Source organism: Balaenoptera acutorostrata, chromosome 19 (assembly GCF_949987535.1).
Source record: "Balaenoptera acutorostrata chromosome 19, mBalAcu1.1, whole genome shotgun sequence".
In the NCBI taxonomy this organism is placed as follows: Eukaryota; Metazoa; Chordata; class Mammalia; order Artiodactyla; family Balaenopteridae; genus Balaenoptera; species Balaenoptera acutorostrata.
Genome location: NC_080082.1, coordinates 56765663 through 56786902, shown reverse-complemented (window position 1 = coordinate 56786902; position 21240 = coordinate 56765663). Strand labels below are relative to the sequence as shown.

Below are 21240 nucleotides of genomic sequence, written 5' to 3'. Positions count from 1 at the left end.
CGCCATCGCCCCCTGGCGGAAAAGGCACGCTTTGCAGGTTTATTTGGTAATTCCCATTCCCCAACGGGAGAAACTGAGTCCCACCCAGGCTGGCTTCCTTCTAGAAGCTCTCTCTGCCCTTGGATTCAGAGACACATTTTCATAGTCCTTCTCTATGTCACTGGGGCCTCAGTTCCTTCATCTGTCAAATGAACTATTGATACCTAAGGGGAGGGTTACTGTGAGGATTTAGCTCATAGTAAGCGATCTATCTGCTTTGATGGGTATATAGTTGATGGTAATATACGTATTTTTTATTTATAGAGCCCCTCTTCCTGTGACCGTGTGTCCCCCTCCCCCATCATCTACCACACGTCATTGTTTTTTTATCATCTCCAGAGCATGTATGACTGTCTGGAACTCTTATTTGTGGGTTTCTTTCTTATGGTCTGCCTCCCATGAGACCATCAGCACCACAGGGCAGGGACCTGGTCTGATTTGCTGCCAGCTGTGTCCCCAGTGCCTGCCACACCGTAGGTGCTCAATATGTAGTTATTCAAGGAATGAGTGAACCATGGATTTCAAGACGGGGCTCCGTGGTCCTGTGGAATTCTCACCAGCTCAGCAGTTACAGATGGGAAAACTGAGGCTCGCAGTGGTGAAGTCGCTTGCTGGAGGATTCTGCTTCTGTTCTTTGTTCATTCATACAACATATGGTTCCGTAGCCCCTTCTTCTTTCTGGGCACGGTGCTACAGCAATGGCCACAACAGCTTCAGTCTCTGCTTGCCCAGGACTTGGTCAAGGGCTATTTTATTTTTATGACAAACCTGAATATTTCACCCACTGCATGCCAAGTAAAGATGTAGGGACTTTACACATAACTCATTTCATCTTCCTAATAGTTATGCTATTGTTATCCCATTTTAGAGATGAGCAAACTGACGCACACAGAGAAACTGAGTTGCTGGCACCAGGTCACACTGCTAGTAAGTGATCCTGGGGAAAAATTACACCCAGCGATGAGACTGCTTATGAAGGAAGGAGAATCAGGGAGACGGTAGACTTCCCATTAGTGACCCAGATGGAGGACCAGTGTCTTCTAACTTTGCAAGAAAAATAACTAGGAACCCAGAATTTGAGATTCCATTTGTGAGGGTCAAATAAAGACATTTTCAGATGAGCAAGACTCAGAAATTTTCTATCCAGAATGTCCTCTGTAAAAGTTAGAAGAGACTGTACTCTAGCAAGAAGTAAAAATGAATTCAGAAGGAAGAAGTTTATAAAAAGTAACAGAAAATTGTTAAGGGTTGACTCATGTCCCCCCAAAAGATATGTTGAGTCCTAACCCCCATTACTTCAGAATGTGACTTTATTTTGAAATAAGGTCTTTACAGAGACAAGTTAAAATGAGGTCATTATGGTGGTCCCTTATCCAATATAACTGGCGTCCTTGTAAAATGGGGAAATTTGGACACAGAGACAGACATGCACAGAGGAAAGACAGTGTGAAGACACACAGGGAGAAGATGGCCATCCACAAGCCAAGGAATGCCTGAGGCTACCAGAAGCTAAGAGAGAGGGCTGGAACAGATCCTTCCCTAGTGCATTCAGAGGGCGCATTGCTCTGTCAATACCTTGATTTTGGACTTCTAGCCTCCAGAACTGTGAGAATAGCTTTCTGTGGTTTAAGCCACTCAATTTTTGGTACTTCTTTACAGCAGCCCTAGGAAACTAATACCATGAACCAATTATATAAATAAAAATTAATTAGAAAAAATCTTTTACAGTAGGTCCCTAACAAAAGCCAAAATCAATGGAGAGATAGAGACAGTATGTTCATGGGTATGAAAAAGATGTCAGTCTTCTTGTAATTAATCCATCAATTCAGTGCAATTCCAATCTCAATCTCAATAGGATTTTTCAGGGAACTAGAAAAGCAGCTGCTAAAATCCATCTAGAAGAGAAAATGGACAAGAATGGTAAAGACAGATTTGAAACTGAACAGAGGTGGGGGACTTGCCTCATGTGATATCAAAACATATCTAAATGAAATAATTAAACTGGCATGGAGGCAAGGGTCAGATACAGAGATCAATGAAACATAATAGAAATGTCAGAGATATACCTGTGTATACATGGGAATTTGGCACATGATAAAGGTGGAATATCAAAACCAGGGAAAGGACTGGCTTGTTTTTTTTTTTTTTTTTTTTTTTTTTGCTGCATGACTTGAGGGGTCTTAGTTCCCTGATCAGGGATGGAACCCGGGCCCCGGCAGTGAAAACACTGAGTTCTAACCACTGGACCTCCAGGGAGTTCCCAGGACTGGCTTTTAAAATAAATGGTATCCAGACAATTAGTTATATCCACCGTAAATTCCTACCTTAGTACATTTTCAAAAATAAGTCTCATATGGATGAATGACAGAAACAAAATCAAAACTAGAAAAAGTATTAAAAGAAATGATAAACTATATTTATGACCTCGGGGTATGGCAAGCCTCTTAAACACACCAAAAGTCAGGATAGATTGATAAATAGGTGCGAATAAACACTAAGAACTTCTCTGTGAGAAAAATAAACAAATAAAGTTAAAATATAAAGTGCAAACTATCAGGAAATATTTGGAATATGTGTAACTGACTAACAATGAGAATTGGAATCCATAAAGTACTCTGACACATTAACAGTAATAAAAAAGGCATACAACCCCATTGAAAAAATGGGCAAAGGATATGGGCAAGCAACTCACAGAAAACAAACTATTAGAGACCAATAAACTCACAGAAAGATGTTCTCTCCTTAGTAATCAGAGAGTTGCAAGTTAGAACAGTGTGATACTATCCTTTCAGGAAATGACTAATACTTACTCATCAACCAGGTCTCTGCTCCGATGTCCCTTCCTCTAGGAAGCTCTTTCCTGGCCCTCGGGCTGGATTAGGTGTCCCCTGCCCCACCCCCCTCCCGGGCTCTCTGGGGTCTCCTAGCCAGCCCTGTCCACTCTGCATCGTCACTGTTTGGGAAAGGGTTTGTCTCTCCCAATGCGATGTGAGCTCCAGAAGGGCGGAGCGGGGCTATCGTTATCCTTGGTCATCGCTGTGTCACTAGCAGTGCCTGGCACAGAGCCGGGAACAGAGGAGGCGCTGGGGGAATGTATGTGGAATAAGAGAATGAGTGAATGGGGAAACTGAGGCCAAGTCAATGGCAGAGCTGGAATTCAAACTCAGGTCTGTACTGAGAGAAGGAACCTAGGTTGATTACCCGCCATCTCTTCTCCACTAAGCCCTGCCCAGAGCCCAGGCACACAAGAGGCGCTCAATAAGGGCACTGAAATCAAACTTCTTGGCAACCGGAGACGCTCAGGGCCAGAGGCGGACAGCTGTCTCCAAACCCAAACCTCCGCAGTCCTCCAGAACCATAGAGAGCTGCGTGAGGAACCGCCCCTCTCGATGCTCTACGCCTTTGGGGAACGTCGGGAGCGGGCTGGAGGGCTAGAGAGGCCGGAAGTGCGACCAGCCTGGGGGTCCGCTGGCCGCGCCGGCGGTGGGACGCCTCGATCTCTCGCCTGTCTTTCCTTCGCGGCCCGGGGGCGACGAGGTGAGTTCTCGGGGCGCTGAGACCCCGGGGCTGGGTTGAGAGGGGCGTGGGGTTGAGACCGCCGGTGGCGATTGGCAGATGCAGAAGCCAATCAATCGTTACAATGTCTGAGCGTTTGAGAAGGTGGAGCGAGGGGAAGGCATACAGGTGCGAGCCTTGGGGGCGGGGTGGACGGAGGGTTGGGGACAGTGGTCTGGCCTGGCAAACGGAAGGCGGGGAACAGTGAGGGCGGGGAGAATAGAAAGTTGGGACCCTGAAGGGCGTGGCGAATGGAAAGTGTGTCCCGGTAAGGGGCGGGGCGAGCCGCAGGTGGAGGCTCGATGGGGCGGGGCCTTATAGAACCTGGGGCCATGGGTGTCTGGACCTGGACGCGATGGAGCCCTGGAATTTTTGGGGGGGTACGGCTGTGTCTGGGGGTTCCTTCTGGGGAATGTCGATGCTTCGCTCGCTCCCGACGCCACGGCTTCATTTTCAGGCCCCAGAAGGACCTTGCGATGGACGAAGAGGGAGTGCAGAAGCCCACTGGCCCACCCACAAGGAAGAAATTCCTCATTCCAGTGGACGAGGATGAGGTCCCTCCTCCCGCGGTAGGACTAAGAGATGGGGGGACTGCTGGGAGGCTTGGGGGGTGGTTGGGAGGAAGGGGGACAAGAAGGGGCCTGTGGGACCACAGTGTGGGTTAGGAAATGTTGGGGCCTGGGTCACTTTGAGAAGACAGCCTTTTGCCTTCTGCAAGTCTCAGTTTCCTGTAAAAAGTAAAATGTCATGGGCAGGAGGGCTAAGGCAGAGGCTGGAAACTGGCAGCCAGGAAGTAGTCCTGAGATACGTTTTATGTGGCCAGAACCCTGGTTCTGCAAGGAATGAATTTATTGCTGATAGTTGAGAATTGGAAGGTTTGGCAGTTTTTAAAAAATCTGCACTTTTGACATCTTTTGGTAAGTAAAGGATCTGGCAACACAGAGATCTCAATCCTACAGGAACATAATTGCCTGGTGCTAAGTAGTGGCTGCCACCTGCGTACTATGAAGAAAAAGAAAGTAGGCTAAGGATAGAGGGTGTGATGGGGGAGAAAAGCTACCTTAGATAGAACAGTCAAGGGAGGGCCTCTTGGAGGAGATGATGCCTTTGCCAAAATGTGAAAGAAGTGAGTGAGCGAGCTATGCAACATCAGGGGGGAAGGGAGCAGCCAGTGCAAAGGCCCTGAGGTCAGAGAGAATCTGATAAGTTTTAGGGCAGCAGGAAGGCCAGTGGGGCTGGAGTAGAGAAAGCCAGGCGGAAGATGTAGAAGGTGAGCTCCTTGAGGCAAGGGGGCAGGGGCAGATCTTTATGAGGCTCGAGGACTGAGGTGACAGCTTTGGCTTTTACTCTGAGTAGGAACCGCCTAAGGGCTCTGAGCAGAAGAGGAACATGATATGACTCAGTGTGGGGAGCAGACTGAGGAAGGTAAGGGCAGAGGCAGGGAACTGGTGAGGAGGTGACTGCAGTGGCCCAAGGGAGAGAAGATGGTGGCTGGGACCAGGGTAGAGGCCGAGGAGGTGGGGAGAAGTGGCTAGATTCAGATTTTGTATGCCCTCTTACATCTGTCCCCACAGGCCAAGCCCTTATTCAAATCCACGCGGAGCCTGCCCACTGTGGAGACCTCACCCCAGCCAGCTCCTCAGACCTATGGCGAGTACGCCATCTCAGGACCTCCAGGAGGGTCTGGGGCCACACGCCCCATAGGGCCAGAACCCCTGGCAGGAGAGACCCCCAACCAGGCCCCCAAACCAGGAGCAAAATCCAACAGCATCATTGTGAGCCCCCGGCAGGTGAGGAGGGGGCTGGAGAAGTGGGGCTTTGGGGTTTCTGGTGGGAAACGTGGTTATAGGGAGGGCTTTCTAGTGGACAAGGAAGGAGGTCTGAGTTCTAGCCATTATGCCCTCAACAGCACCATTCATCCATTCAACTAGCGTGTGTGGGTTGAGGATGCCCCATGTCTTAGTCTGTTCAGGCTTCTATAACAAAAATACCATAGACTGGTGGTCTGAACAACGAACATTTATTTCTCACAGTTCTGGAGGCTGAGAAGTCCAAGATCAAGGCGCTGGCAGATTCGGTGTCTAGTGAGGACCTGCTTCCTGATTCATAGACAGCCATCTTCTCACTGTGTCCTCACAGCGTAGGAAAGGGTGAGGGAGCTCTCTGGGGTCTCTTTTATAAGAGCGCTAATCCCATTCATGAGGGTTCCACCTTCATGACCTAATCACCTCCCTTCACCTCCTAATATCATCACATTGGGGGGTAATATTTCAACCTATGAATTTTGGGGAGACACAGACATTCAGTCCATAGCACCCCAACTCTTATGGTTGGGGGCATGATTGTGTTCATGAAGCTACATTTCCTGTGCCCAGGTTTGTCCATGTATTCAAAAACAGTTGAACACAGGCCGAAGTTTGAGTCCCGCTCTGCCACACAGTAGCTTTGTCATCTTGGGTATCATCTTGGGTGACTTAACCCCTCTGAGCCTTTAAAATGGGGGTTCACCCACTTATAATCCATAAATATCTTCAGAGGTTACCTGGTGCAGTTCTAAGCTCTGGAGATAGCAGATAAAGTCTCTGCCATTGACGGGGGGCTGGCATTCTGGAAGGAGAGAGCAGCAGTATACAAAGATAATAATGGGACTCAAGAACATGAAATATGCTCAAAATTGTTAGCCATCAGGGAAATGCAAACCAAAACCACAATGAGATACCACTTCATACCCTAGAATCAAAAGGATAGACAATAACAAGGGTGGGGAGAGTGTGGAGGAGTTGGAACCCTCATACACTGCTGGTGGGAATGTAAAATGGTGCAGCCAGTTTGGAAAACCTCCTGGCAGTTCCTCAGACATTTAAACATAGAGTTATCATATGACCTTGCAGTTCCACCTCTAGGTATATATGCAAGAGAAATGAAAATACGGTCAACCTTCTGCAACCATGGATACAAAACCCGCAGACACGGAGGGCCAACTGTACTACGTCATCTGTGGATTTTGATATCCAGGGGGTCCTGGGACCAATCCTCTGTGGATACTGAGGGACCACTGTCTTCTGTCCACACAAAAATCTAGTACACAAATGTTCACAACAGCGTTATTCACAATAGCCAAAAAGTGGAAACAACCCAAATGTCTAGCAAACGATGACTAGTTTTTTTCACTTAGCATAATGCTCTCAGGGTTCATCCATGTTGTAGCATGAATTAGTACTTCATTCCTTTTTGTTGCCAAATAGTATTCCATTGTACGGATATGCCACTTTTTGTTTGTCCATTCATCATCCATTGATGGACATTTGGGTTGTTCATATTTTTCAATTATTATGAAAATGCTGCTGTGAACATTTGTGTACTGCTGTTAACATATGTTTCCAGTTCTCTTGGGTATTTATCTAGGAGTGGATTTGCTGGGTCGTATGGTAACTGTATGTTTAACTTTCTCAGGCACCTCCAAACTGTCTTCTAAAAGGCTGCATCATTTTACATTCCCACCAGCAGTAGATGAAGGTTCCATTCTCACCATATCCTCACCACTTGTCATTGTCTGTCTTTTGGATTTCGGCCATTCTAATGGGTGTGAAGTGGACAAAATACTTCTTTAAAAATTAAAATTGGGATAAACAACAAGGTCCTACTGTATAGCACAGGAAATTATATACAATATCCTGTGATAAACCGTGATGAAAAGGAATATTTAAAAATGTATAAATATATATGTATAACTGAATCACTTTGCTGTACAGCAGAAATTAACATGACATTGTAAATCAACTGTGCTTCAATTTAAAAAAATAAATTAAATAAAATTGGATCCCACCCCTCCCTTGCCCAAAGCTCTTCCATGGCTCCCAGTGCCTCAGGTCCAGATGGCCCAGAGCCTGTGGGACTTGGGACCCCTGTAGACCCTTCCCACCCCAGCTGCTCTGACCACTGCACAGTCCACCCCGAGAGCAGATACCACACCCTTATTAGAGCTGAATTCCACCTCACTTGGTAATTACATGTTCGTCCCTGAGATGCTTTTGTTTAATGTCTGTGTCCCCCACGAGGGCAGGGATCTGTGTCCTCTTGGTCACGGCTGTATCCCCAGCACTTAGACACACAGTAGGCACTCAGATACCTGAATAGATTAGAGCTTGACTTGCTCAAAGTATTTTGGTCTTGGGCTACAGGGTAGAGCATGAGGCGGGGGTTTATTTATTTCTTTTGGCTGTGTTGGGTCTTCATTGCTGCGTGTGGGCTTTTCTCTAGTTGTGGCAAGCGGGGGCTACTCTTCGTCATGGTGTGCGGGCTTCTCATTGCGGTGGCATCTCTTGTTGCAGAACACGGGCTCTAGGCGCGTGGGCTTCAGTAGTTGTGGCACATGGGCTTCAGTAGTTGTGGCACATGGGCTCAGTAGTTGTGGCTCACGGGCTTAGTTGCACCGCGGCATGTGGGATCTTCCCGGACCAGGGATCCAGCCCGTGTCCCCTGTATTGGTAGGCGGATTCTTAACCACCGCGCCACCAGGAAAGTCTGTGAGGGGTGTTTAGAGAGAGGAGCCTGCTGGGCAGATGCCAGGCTTTCGGGGCTCTGACCCTGTGGAGGGTCACAGGCCACGGTGAGGAGCTTCCTCCTGAGGGCACTGGGAAGCCATGGCAGGGCTTAGAGCCGGAGAGGGGCAGCTTTGTGCTTTAGGAAGAGCCGTCTGGCTCCTGTTTGGAGGGTGGCCAGGAGGGGGCAGCACTGGGGCAGGAGACCAGGAGGAGGTGGGGTGGGGGCATGGCAGTGGAGGGGGAGGAATTCATGGGGGATGCTTAGAAGGTGGATGTCCCACCTGGTGGATGAGGGGGAGAGGGAAGCGTGTAGGACAAGGCCTGGGTCTCTGGATGGTGGGGCCGTGCCTGAGTTGGGGCTGGGAGGGGGAGCAGGTGTGGAGGCCAGTACTGAGTGCAGTGAGGTAGATACCCGGGGACACGTGTCCTGTGGACCACAGGACACACGAGCTGGGGCTGGGGGGAGGGCTGGGCTGAGAGAGACCCGGGGACCCTTTAGTTAAGGCCTAGGGCCAGGGAGGAGGGGCCTAGGTCAGAGCCCCAGTACCAAGAACATTCCAGGCTGAGGAGGAGGAAGAGTCTGGGGAGAGGAGGAGAGCAGAGCTGGAGAAGCCCCAGGTGCAAAGCAGGAGGAGGGCGGGGAGGTGTTGAGCAGAGGTGGGGGAGGGGCGCTGGGGTGGCGGTGGTCCCAGGGTCACTCTGCTAATGGCTTCGGTTCTCCCTCCCCGCAGAGGGGCAACCCTGTGCTGAGGTTTGTGCGCAACGTGCCCTGGGAGTTTGGCGATGTGCTTCCCGATTACGTGCTGGGCCAGAGCACCTGTGCCCTCTTCCTCAGGTGAGCTCTGGGGGCCACCCACCCTCAAGGTGGCCTGGGAGGGGTGTGCTCTGGGTGTTCTGGGCCGTTGTATGGGAGACCTCTGGGCACAGCCCAGGCCTAGGTGTGACCCAGGGTGGGAGGCAGAGATCTTGGCTTAGAGGTGTCCGAAGCAAGAGCTGGGCCCCGGACTCTGGGTCTGAGGGACGAGGGGCCGGGGCCTGGATCCTGGGGCTGAGGGGGGAGGGGCCGGGGGCCTGGATCCTGGGGCTGAGGGGGGAGGGGCCGGGGGCCTGGATCCTGGGGCTGAGGGGGGAGGGGCCGGGGGCCTGGATCCTGGGTCTGAGGGAGGAGGGGTCGGGGGCCTGGACTCTGGGGTGAGGGAGGAGGGGGCCTCATGTCCTGGACACCAGGACTGGAGCCAGGATTTCTGTAACCCTCACCACAGTTAAATAAGTTTCCCTCCACTCCTGGGGGCCCCTCCCTCCCTGCAGGGTATGAGAACTAGTGGCTGCTGAGCAGAGATGTCCCTTTGTTCCTGGGTGGCAAAGCCACCCCACCCCATCCGTGCCAGCGCCCCCTGAAGTCAAAGCAGGCAGTCCCGGGGATGGGCCCTGCTTCCCAAGACCAGCTGTACAGCACCACCCCCTGACCCCGGTACACACCCTCTAGGGTTTCCTGGTCTCCGCCTGAAACCTAAAGTCCTTCTCTTCCTCGGTGAAGAATCCGGGGGTCCACCCTTCCAGGGAGTCAGAGCTGGGCACCCCTCACTGCCAGTCCCCCCGTGCCCCTTTCTTGAAGGGTGACCTTGGGCAAGTCACTTACCCTCTCTGAGCCTCAGATCTGCCTGTGCTCCCCAAGCCCTCTGCCTTCCAGCAAGAGGGGAGAAGGGCTTCTGGGGTCTGTTAGCTGGAGACCTCCCAACCCCTCCCTCTCCCTCCCCCCAGCCTCCGTTACCACAGCCTCCACCCAGACTACATCCATCAGCGGCTGCAGAGCCTGGGGAAGAGCTTCGCCCTGCGGGTCCTGCTCGTCCAGGTGGATGTGGTAAGCAAGGGTCACTCCTCCATAGGCCTCACTGTCCCCACCTGTGTAATGGGGAGCCTTGGGCCTCCCGGTTGCCTGGCGGACTGTTGAATCTCTCCCAAGGAGAAATGCAAGTTGGAACCCCAGTGGGGAGTTTCTCACATCTGAGATGGACAGCCGTGTTGGCGAGGAGGTGGAGGGTCAGATTGCCCGTCTCCTCCTTCCCCACACCCCCTTCAGCCAGGCCCTGCCCTCTGCCACTTCAATACTTCTTGAACCTGTTTCATTCTATCCTCACAGCCGGGCCCTGATCCAGGCCCTTTCCTCTCTCGCCTGGGTCCCTGCCTCAGCCTCTTCTCTTGTCTTGTGGCCTCCAGCTTCGACCCTGCAGTAGTCAGAGGGGTCTTCTGACACACAGATCTGATGTCCCAACCCCTCTGTGGTCCCCCAGTGCCCTCCATGGCCCGTGAGGCCCAGTGTCACCCGATCCCTGCCCAGCTCTCCCAGTTCATCTCTAAGTTTCCACGTGATCACCCTTTCATTTCACAGCCTCCGTCCCATAGTGGTGAATTGTATTTCCTCAAGCCTTCCTTCCCCTCCCTTCCTTTTCACACGCTGTTCCCTATGCCTGGAATTCCCTTTTCTGCTCTCTGTTGCCCTCACTCCTCATCCTCCTTCAGGTCCCAGCTCAGATATCCCCTCCTCTAGGAAGCTCTCCCTAATCCCCCAGGTAGGACAGACGCTCCTCTGGCTCTCCCACCCCAGCCCTGGCCACTCTTGAGTCATCACTGACTGGGGACTGTCTGTCCCCCTCATCAGACTGTGAGTCCCGGAAAGGCACAGCCAGGGCTGTCCCAGTCACTGCTGGGTCCTGCACAGGCTGGGCACCCAGTTGGAGATTAGGGAGTGTCAGTTGAGTGAAAGGCTCTTGGCATCCTAAGCTGCTCTGCTTCCAAGACTATAATTCTTTGCTTTCTCCCAGATCCCTCATTCTAATTTTCTTCTCTACTCAGAAAGATCCTCAGCAGGCCCTCAAGGAACTGGCTAAGATGTGCATCCTGGCCGACTGCACCCTGATCCTTGCCTGGAGGTGAGATGGAGGCTCCCCTCCCAGGTCAGGCTCTATCCTGAGAGTTATTGCCCCTTCTGCCCCCAAATCTTCCCAGCCCTTCTTCCTCCCATGAACTCCCTGTGTGAGTCTGGTCCAGGCACTGCCTCTCTGGGCTTCAATTTCTTTATCTGTAAAGTAGGGTCTTAATATCTTTCTTACAGGGTTGTAGGCACAAAAGCAGGTGACGTACATCAAATCCCAGGACCACACTAGGTGCTTATGAGTTAGACATAAAATCTGGCTGAATAATTAATTTCAAGTCTAGGTTTCTAAAGACCATTTTGATTGGCTCTCCATAGGGAAAAGAAGACATCCCTTCCTCACACCATAATCAGAACGAAATCTTGATAATTCTAGACACAAAAAGCAAAACTACAGTAAAAGTATTCAAAGAAAGCTTATAAAATATATATATATTTATTATGATCCTGTGGTAGGGAAAGTCTTCCAAAACAAGACCCAAAACCTAGACACCATAAAGGAAAAGGTTACCCAATTTGAGTAAATTAAAATTTTAAAACTTCCAGATGGTAAGAGATACTGTAAACAAAGGTAAAAGACAACTGACAAACTAAGAGAAAATACTTGTTATATATAAAACAAACACTTACGATCCCTAATTTATATATGTATATATAAATTTTATATTTATACAGTTCAAATATATATAAATGTTTATATTCATAGGAATGTATTTAAACATTTATTATATATTTACGTGTTATGTGTATATATATATGTGTGTGTATATATATATATATATATATATATATACACACATATATATATAAAGAGCCTCTTACAATTCAGTAAGAAAAAGATAGCCCGATTTTTAAAAGTCTAACACAGGTTGCCAAGAACACATGAAAAAACTATCAACCACACAGCTTACCAGGAAAAGTAAATTTTCAAAGAATGAGGTGTTATTTTTCACCCATTAATTTGGTGAAAACATCAGGTGGATAATATGAAAGGGGCACCTGCATGTTTGGTTGGCAGGAGACTTGATTGGCTATTAAAACAGAAAACAGACGTACTCTTCAACGCAGAAATTCCCCCACTAGGAATATCTCCCCTTCGATCATCCCCCCCTTGGGTGTGCAAATCCGCAGTGGCGTGGGCCTTCCTGGTACCATCCGTGCAGTAAGCTGCAGGACCAAACAGCATGATATTTTAATTTACTTATAAAAGGAAGGAAGATGAGCCATGCTTATGAACAGATACAGATGTGAATAAACTGAAGGGGCTCCAAGGGGTCCAAGCTGTGAACAGTGTTGAACCTTGGGAATGGCACAAGGGGAGGTCCTGAGGGGAGGGAGACTTCTATCCTCTGCCCTTCTCTTTTCTTCTGAATATGTAATGGTTAGTTTCTTTTGTTAAAGAATAGGTAGCATATTCATGTAGTTCAAAACTCAGAGGTGATTATATATATACTATATATATAAGTATGTGTAAGTATTGTAAAATGTAAGTATATAAATATTATAAGTGTATATAAGTATATATGAGCATATAAGTAATATATAAGTATAATATATACATTTATATAAGTATATATAATATATTTTATAAGTATATATAACATATACCTATATCATATGTGTATATATTAAGATATATAATCACTTGATTTTTGAACTACATATATAATATATATATATATACCGTTTTTATATTGCTTTCAGATACTGTATATGTGTATACAGTATATATATAAATGGTAGTATATGCCCTTAAAAGTCTCTCTCTTCTGCCCCTTCCCTCCCACTCTACTCCCCTCACCCTTACAGGTCACCATTATTGTTGGTTTCTTTATTTCCTTCCAACGTTTCTATAAAACGCAAACACGTGTGAAAACATCTTAATTTTCTTTCTTAGACAGAAGTAAGCCTAGTATATATACGGTTCTGTGCCTTGTGTGGTCATGTCATTATCTGGCGGTCTTTTCTATATCAGTGTAGAGAGCAGCCTCATTATTTTTTACAGCCGTGTAGTATTCTAATATAGTGTCCACATAAAAAAATTAATAGACTCTTTTTAGAGACATTTTAAGTTTATAGAAAAATTGATTGGAAAGTACAGAGAGTTCCCACATACCCCCTCTCCCCCTGCACACAGTTTCTGCAATTATTTATATCTTGTATTAATTAGTGCGGTACATTTGTTACAACTGATGAACTAATATTGAGATACCATTATTATTAACTAAAGTCCACAGTTTACATTAGGGTTCTCTCTTTGTGTTTACATGCTATGGGTCTTGACACAGGTGTGATGTGTCCATAATTACTGTATTTTACAGAATAATTTCACTGCCCTGAAAGGTCCTCTGTGCTCCCCCTTTTCATCCCTTTCTTCCCCCAGCCCCTGGCAACCTCTGACCTTTTTACTGTCTCCGTAGTTTTGCCTTTTCTAGAATGTCATATAGTTGGAATCATACTGTATGTAGCTGAAATAGAAAAATCCACAGTTCTCCTCGTGTGTTTGGAAAACCCATTTCTTCATCCTGTGCGTCTCCTTTACTCCTCACACAAAGCCCTTCACTGCTGGCCACCAAATATGTGGAGGATTTCCCCCACACCAAGCAGTTCTCTGCCAGCTGGGTGTCCTACAGTTTAGCTCAGTTCTGACCCTGTCTACCTGGAGATAACGTCAGATCCCACAGGTTAAGGGCTCGCAGTGCTGCCCCATCACACACACACTGCAGGCGCCAGCCGCAAGCCCAGGTAATCCCCTGTGCTCTGACCGGCCGGCTATAGGTCAGGACCTCCAATGACCCCTTCCTCAGGTTTGATTATTTTGCTAGCGCAGCTCACAGAACTCAGGGAAACACTTACTTCTGCTTACCAGTTCATCAAAGGATATGATAAAGGACACAGATGAAGAGGTACATAGGGCGAGGTCTGGGAGGGTCCCGAGCGCAGGAGCTTCTGTCCCTGTGGAGCCGGGGTGCGTCACCCTCCCGGCGTGGATGTGTTCGCCAGCCTGGAAGCTCCCCAAACCCCGGTACTAGTGTTGGGATTTTATGGAGGCTTCTCACGTAGGCATGATCACTTATTAACTCCATCTCCAGCCCCTCTCCCTTCTGGAGGATCGGGGGTGGGGCTGAAAATTCCAAGCTTCTAATCCTGGCTTGGACTTTCTGGCTACCAGCCCCCGTCCAGGAGCCATCCAGGGTCACCTCGGTGGAACAAAACATGCTCCTGGTGCTCTTATCACTTAGGAATTTACAAGGGTTCGGAGCTCTGTGCCAGGAACAGAGGCCAACATACATTTTCTGTGAGCTCACAGTAGCCTTTTCAGATCGGCTTCTTTCACTTAGCAACAGGCTTTTTTTTTTTTTTTTTTTTTTTTTTTCTGGCTTCGTTGGATCTTCGTTGCTGCGCGCGGGCTTTCTCTAGTTGCGGCGAGTGGGGGCTACTCTTTGTTGCGGTGCGTGGGCTTCTCATTGCAGTGGCTTCTCTTGTTGCGGAGCATGGGCTTCAGTAGTTGTGGCTTGCGGGCTCTAGAGCGCAGGCTCAGTAGTTGTGGCGCACGGGCTTAGTTGCTCCGAGGCATGTGGGATCTTCCTGGGCCAGGGATCAAACCCGCGTCCCCTGCATTGGCAGGCAGATTCTTAACCACTGTGCCACCAGGGAAGTCCTAGCAATAGGCTTTTAAGGTTCCTCTGTGTCTTTTCATATCTTGGTAATTCATCTGCTGTTTCACCTATATAGTATTTTCATTTTCAGCTGTATAGTATTCTACCGTGTAGATGGACCAGCTCTGTAGCCCCCTAACGGTGGACGCTTGGGTGGATTTCCAAGCTTTTGCTGGTACCAGCAACACTCCCACTACTGCCCTGAACCCCAGGAATGGGTATTTAGGCCAAAGGGTAAATGGATTTGTAATTCTGTGCCCTCGCTGGGGGTGTGTTACCTCTATACTGTTTGACTATTTGGAAAAATGTACTTATGTATTAATTGTATATTAAAACAAAAGCAAGTATAAAAATTGTTCTTTTTGCTGTGGGAAGTAGCACAGTGGAGTATAGAGAGCCCAGCCAGGTGAGACAGACCCACTGAAGGAGCTGTCTCTCCTCCTTGCCAGCCGTGTGATCTTGGGCAACGCTGGTCTCAGTTTCCCGCTCCGTGTAATGGATTGAAAATAACTGCCTTACAGGATCTCTCAGGAGAGCTTCTGAACATAAAGGGCTTTGGACAGTGCCTGGAATGCAGCTGGGACCCCACACAGGGAATATTTCCCATGTCTTTACATCCAAACTGGGGAATGTTTTGGACCCATTAAGTAAATGAGATCATCGGCTCCGTCTGCGGATGTGGAAGGACGTCCTGATTGTACTGTGGAGCAAAAGTGAAAGCAAGGAAGCGGATACAGCATGCTAACTTGTGTGTCCTGAACAAATGATTAATAACAATAACAATAATAATCCCCGCTGCAGTGAGAGGAAAGCAACAAAGCCCATGGAAAAAACACAGAATTAGAAAAATGAGTGTTTCTCTCAAAAATATAAATCAACGTTTAATCAACAAACATTGCTCACTAGCTAGACTTTGAAGGCTAAGAAAATGCCTCAAGACAAATACTTTATTTCCACTCAACTCAATATCCTCAAGTTCCAAAGAGAAAAAAGACTAGCTTTTTCCTGTTCCTTTATTCCACACACAGTCCCTTTTAGTGATTTAGTTGTTTCAACTACCTTTGAAACAGTTAATTACGTGTCAAAAAAACCCCAGTGCCTAATAGGAAAATGAATGGCGATTGTGAAGTCGGGTTAGTTGTGGTAAAAGATTCAGCTGTCAGGGTCCGGAGCTTTTTCCTTTTGAAGGTGAGCTACATGGAAAACCTTCAAAGCTCCATTTTTCTTGGTAGTGGGAGCTGACTGCTTCGTGAGGTTGTCTTCCTGTGGTTGGGAAAAGAAATGGTATTTTTGGTTTTTCTCTCTCTCAAACCTGGCCAAACTCTCTGTGTCCCGACCTCCCTCCCAGAAGAGCTAACATTTCTTAAATAGACTTCTAAGCGCCAGGCATGGCACTTAGCGTGGACTTGTTTAATTGTCAGCTTAATTGTCAATTGTCCCCCACTTTACAGATGAGGAAACCGAGGCCCAGAGAGATGAAAACCATTGGCCCAGGGTAACTCAGGTGGGAGGTGGGGCCTGAACCTAACTGGTCAGGCTCCCAACCTCTGGCCCTTAGCCAGAAAAGATGTGTTAAGATGCACCCACCAAGCCAGGGTTACCGCCAGGGGACATTTTGGGGGAGGCTGAGAACATTCATTTCTCTATACATTAGAGTTTGGAATTCTTGGAGTCAGCAAATGAAATTAATCTAAAACATGACCCCCCCTTCCCCTGATCCGAATGTCTCTCACCCCAGCCCCGAGGAGGCCGGGCGGTACCTGGAGACATACAAGGCTTACGAGCAGAAGCCGGCGGACCTCCTGATGGAAAAGCTGGAGCAGGACTTCGTCTCCCGGGTGAGGCCACCTCACCTCCCTGCCTGGGCCTCCCCCCAGCTCCTCCTTGGGGGTCTGAGCTGCAGTTCTGATCTCGAGTCATACCTCTCCCTCCCCGACCCCACCCTCAGCTTCCAGTCCCTTCTCCTGCCCAGACAGCAGCTAGAGGGGTCTTCCTAAGCACAAACCTGATCCTGCCCTCCTGCTCAAAACACCCCCGTGGCTCCCCGGTGCCCTCACCATGCTCTCCAAGGCCTTGCCTGTTTGACCCGGCAGCCCCGTCTGCCCCCTGCCCCCGCATTCTGTCGCTTCTCTGTGCCTGTTCCCTCTGCCTTGATTAGCTGCCTAATCCCATCTTTGCCCCATCTCAGCTCCAATGCTTCCTTCTCCAGGAAGTCCTCCCGGCTCCCCAGGCCAGGTCAAGGGCCCCCCGCTGGGCTCCCTCAGTCCCAGCCCTATCTGGGTCACCATGTCTGGAATTGATTTGTCTCCCGAACTGGACTGGGAGCCCCAGGAGGGCAGGGCTGGGCTGTCTCGATCCCTGCTGTGTCCCCAGCACCACTGAACACTCAGTGAGTGCTCAGGGAATATTTGCTGAATGAATTGTTGAATCTGGGCTCCAATGATAGAGTAATGGAGGATGTCCACAGCCACCCCTGAGGTGGGTACTATGAGGACCCCCATTTGCCTGCAAACAACAGGCCCAGAGAGGTCAGTTCCCTTGCCCAGGGTGTCACAGGGAGTAAGCAGCGGGGCCTGGTTTTGAACTCGGGTCCAACTTCAGAGCCTACGGTCTGCCCCCGGGGCAGAACCAACTCAAGATAAATGGCGTTTATCTTCGAATCACATGGCCAACACCCTCTCAGCTAGTTGGGAATCACTCTGAGATGACCTTTATTTTTTTTTTAAATAAATTAATTATTTATTTATTTTTGGCTTTGTTGAGTCTTTGTTGCTGCACACGGGCTTTCTCTAGTTGCGGTGAGCAGGGGCTACTCTTTGTTGTGGTGCGCGGACTTCTCATTGCGGTGGCTTCTCTTATTGCAGAGCACGGGCTCTAGGTGAGCAGGCTCAGTAGTTGTGGCTCGCAGGCTCTAGAGCGCAGGCTCAGTAGTTGTGGCACATGGGCTTAGTTGCTCCATGGCATGTGGGATCTTCCCGGACCAGGGCTCGAACCCATGTCCTCTGCCTTGGCAGGCAGATTCTTAACCTCTGTGCCACCAGGGAAGTCCCTGAGATGACCTTTTAATCATCAGAACACATAATCAAAAAACATGCCCCAAAAGCATTTACTGAGCTCCTCCCGCATGCAGGGCAGTCTGGGGATACAGCAGTGACCCAGTGCCGCCCTCACAGACTCAGTCTTGTTCTCCTTTCTTCCAATCCACCTCTGCCCCCTCCTTCCCTTCCAGGTGACTGAATGTCTGACCACCGTGAAGTCAGTCAACAAAACGGACAGTCAGACCCTCCTGACTACTTTTGGGGTAAGGAACAATTCCCTTGTGCCGACTGGCATTTCTACCCCCTTTGCTTTTTGAGGAAGCCCCCTGCGTACTCCCTTCTACCACCCTGTCCCGTCCCCCATCCCTCCTGCCTCCCCTGCCCTCCTGCAGGATATCAGTTCCTTCCAGGAATATTTTACACCTCTGATCAGCTGGGGCAGGGGAGAGTTTTGTGTTCACCTCCCCTTATCATTCGCTCCTACCTTCCTCAGTCTCTGGAACAGCTTATAGCTGCATCGCGGGAAGATCTGGCCTTGTGCCCAGGCCTGGGGCCCCAGAAGGTAAGAGCCCTGGGAATGGGCTTGAGGGGTTGGGGGCAGGAGGGAGCCCCAAATAAATGGGACCTCAGACCCCAAAGTTCTGAGGTTTCAGAAGGCCCATAGTGCCTCTCCTACAGATGGGGAAAACCGAGGCCCAGAGAGGGTGTGGACCAGCCCAACCTCACACAGCCAGTCTGTGATAGAATCCAGATCAGGCTACTTCTCTCCTAGCCCCCCGAGTCCCCTCCAAGCTAGGAGAAAAAGAACCAAAATCCCACTCTGATGTGTCAAACAAATGGCTCATTTAATGACCGCTTCCTTTTCTTTCTCCCTCCCCTTCAGGCTCGAAGGTTGTTTGATGTCTTACACGAGCCCTTCTTGAAAGTGCCCCGATGACCTCTGCTGCCAAGGAGGCCCTTGGTGTAACAATAAAGCACTTTCCCGGTCCAGGCTCAGGCTGGTGTGGTCAGTGGGAGTGGGGGTCTTCTCTGCTCTCGCCTTCTGATGGCCCAGGTGGCCACCTTCAGCTTGTCTGAGTTGCAGTCATCAGTTTCCCTGGTGGAGACTTACACGGGATCCTGCTGAGGCTGCTTCTTCCTCTTCCTCTCCTGTCCCGTGGGAGCCACCTCCCCAGACTCGGGATTCAGCAGCAGCTCTGGCATCTCCTCCTGGGAGGCTGTCTCTGGCACCCGGCTTTCCTGGCCCCGCTTTTTCTTCTTCTTGGTGGGTGCCGGATCGGCCCCGGCCTCAGACTGCCCCTCATCTGGCAGCTCGGGCTCCATCATCTCACCTTGTGGGTTAATCATCTCAGTCCCAGGCTCTGTCGCTTTGTGCCCTCTTTCTTTCTTCTTCTTCTTCTTCTTCTTGGTGGATGCTAGAGCTGCCTGAGGCTCGGGCTCCATCACCTCTTCCTGTGGCTCCACCACCTCTGTCCCTGGCTCCATCATCGCATTTTGTCGTTTTTCTTTCTTCCTCCTCTTTTTGGGGGATGCCAGAACTGCCTCAGCCTGCGGCTCCACTTCATGTGGCAGCTCAGGCTCCATCATCTCCCCTGGGAGCTCCAGAGGTTTCATCTCTGGCTCTGTAACCTCAGTCCCTGGCTCCGTCATCACTTTGTACCCCTTTTCTTTTTTCTTCTTCTTCTTCGAGGACAGCAGTGGGATGGCTTCCTCCTGTGGCTCCATCTTCACCTGCAGCTGAGGCTCAACTATCGTCCCCTCGACCAGCTCCATCCCATCTGTCCCCCTCTGCTTCTTCCTCTTCTTGCTGGGGGATAGGACTGTCTCTTCCAGAGGCTCACTTTTAACCATGAGTTCCAGCTCCACTGTCTTTTCTTCTGACTCCAGCACCCCCATTTCTGGCTTGACCATTTCTACCTCTTTGGGCTTCTTTTTCCTCTTCTTGGTGGTGGCTGGGGACAGCGCTCCCAGAGGCTCCAACATCTCAGCAGCAGGCTCTGTTGCCAGTGGCTCTGTCACCTCCAGGTCTTTCAGCTGCTGCTTTTTTTTCTTCTTCCCCACATCCACCTCTGAGGACCCCAAAGCTGTGCCCACCTCCGGGGCCCCAGGCTCATTCACTGCCTCCTGAGGAACTGAGGCCTCTGGCACATGCCTCTTCTTTTTCCTCTTCCCGGAGGCCAGTGACTTCAACGCCAAGACTGACCCAGGCCCTGTGACTGGTGGGCTGCCTCCAAAGGCACAGAACCGAGGCTTCAGGCCAGGGGGGATCTGTGGCGGGGGATTTGCTGGAATGGGCTGCAGCAGGGTCCCTGTTAGGGATTCCTGGGGACCCTCCAAGATCCTCAGGCTGCCCTGTAGCGCCGGGGCACAGGTGAGTCCCCCTCCCGCCTCCGCTGAGGGGGCCAGCAGGGTTGCTCCTCCTCCAGCCTGAGGGCCACTGCTGCTGAGGACCCGGTAGCGGTGCCGCTTGCCTGCCAACTTGCCCTTCAAGATCTGGGAGCCAGAAAGAGGCACGAGTCGCCCATTGAGGCTGAAGGGAGAAAGGGGGAGGGCAGAAACTTGGTCAGATTCTTTTGGTGAGACGGGACAGCAGCTGAGAAGCAGCATTTCTGGGTTCCCCAGGAAAGCCCCTCTAAATTTCCCCCAGGTTCAGCCACTGGGGTGAGGAGTATTCCTGCTAAGTGGCATGGGACCACTCACCAGTCTGGGGCGAAGTCTGCAGGGGCCTGGATAAGCCACAGTTCTGTGTCTGGGCCGGTCAACGCCTCCAAAGAGAAACGAGTGTGCTCTGAGGCTGGGGGTGTCGCAGTAAAGTTGGGGGGACAAGAAAACCGAGCAGCACCTGCAGAAGGGGAAACGGGAGTCTGCTGACACTTAACTGCTGGTCCAATCCTCCAGGGAGCCTATTGGTCCATTGGTCCCAACTTCCTGAGGGTCCCAATCTTCTTACCGCGACTTTCCTCTCTCCCTTCTGTCCACCAGAGGCGCACCTATATCCGCCGACCCAACCCTTGTTCTCTCCACTGCTGTTCCCGCCACCCCCCACCAAGATATCCTCTCTCTATCTTAATTCCCCGCCCCCCCGCCCGCCATCCCCCGGGGGATACACTCTCGGCTGATCCTGCCTCCGAGGACGTCCCTTTTTCCGTCCGAACGCTCCAGGGTACCCCTTTTTCTCCTCCCGCCAGACAACTCTGTGCACCCTGTCGGCCCGCCGTGAAGCAACTCACCGCCGGACTGGGTCCCCGCCATCCCGGGACCCATGCCTCAGACCTAGCAGCCAGAGCCACTCAGGCCCCGCCGCCGACCACGTGGAACCAAAGGGGTGGGGCCTCATCTGGGAGCGTTCATGTGGCACCAGGGCGCGGGAGGTGTCGCTCGGAGCCCCCTCGCTGTGTGAGCACAAGTGGGGGAAATTTCCACTTGTGCACAGCAGACAACCGAGAAAGCCATCTTTTACGCAAAGTCTACTC

At 50.3% G+C, this 21240-nt stretch overlaps 2 protein-coding genes across 3 annotated transcripts; one reads left to right on the top strand and one right to left on the bottom strand.

The window, feature by feature from the left end:
- Positions 1-3066: 3066 nt before the first annotated feature.
- Positions 3067-18760, top strand: ERCC1 (ERCC excision repair 1, endonuclease non-catalytic subunit). 2 transcript variants are annotated; one of them, XM_007168136.3, is made up of 10 exons: positions 3067-3576; positions 4052-4163; positions 5169-5384; positions 8870-8973; positions 9900-9999; positions 10992-11068; positions 16468-16567; positions 17959-18030; positions 18261-18329; positions 18651-18760. In XM_007168136.3, exons 2-10 carry the CDS (start codon positions 4071-4073, stop codon positions 18702-18704), a joined length of 885 nt encoding a protein of 294 aa, XP_007168198.2. In that variant the 5' UTR covers positions 3067-3576; positions 4052-4070; the 3' UTR covers positions 18705-18760. The 2 variants fall into 2 exon arrangements, with proteins under 2 accessions (XP_007168198.2, XP_057391077.1); XM_057535094.1 differs by lacking the exon at positions 3067-3576 and adding an exon at positions 3736-3862.
- On the bottom strand, positions 18594-21145 carry POLR1G (RNA polymerase I subunit G). Its single transcript, XM_007168137.2, has 3 exons — positions 20998-21145; positions 20468-20609; positions 18594-20297 (listed from the first exon to the last, which is right to left on the bottom strand). The coding sequence occupies exons 1-3, from the start codon at positions 21029-21031 to the stop codon at positions 18875-18877; spliced, it is 1599 nt and encodes a 532-aa protein (XP_007168199.1). The 5' UTR covers positions 21032-21145; the 3' UTR covers positions 18594-18874.
- Positions 21146-21240: the final 95 nt, after the last annotated feature.

Bases quoted from the DNA above. Each gene is read 5' to 3' on its own strand.
- ERCC1 (XM_057535094.1), top strand. The intron at 5,385-8,869 runs GTGAGGAGGGGG...CCCTCCCCGCAG, and splicing joins TCATTGTGAGCCCCCGGCAG to AGGGGCAACCCTGTGCTGAG. The intron at 8,974-9,899 runs GTGAGCTCTGGG...CCCTCCCCCCAG, and splicing joins ACCTGTGCCCTCTTCCTCAG to CCTCCGTTACCACAGCCTCC.
- POLR1G (XM_007168137.2), bottom strand. From the start codon at position 21,031: ATGGGTCCCGGGATGGCGGGGACCCAGTCCGGCG. The intron at 20,610-20,997 runs GTGAGTTGCTTC...CCCCTTCTGCAG, and splicing joins GGCGGGGACCCAGTCCGGCG to GTGCTGCTCGGTTTTCTTGT. The intron at 20,298-20,467 runs GTGAGTGGTCCC...TTCTCCCTTCAG, and splicing joins GCAGACTTCGCCCCAGACTG to CCTCAATGGGCGACTCGTGC.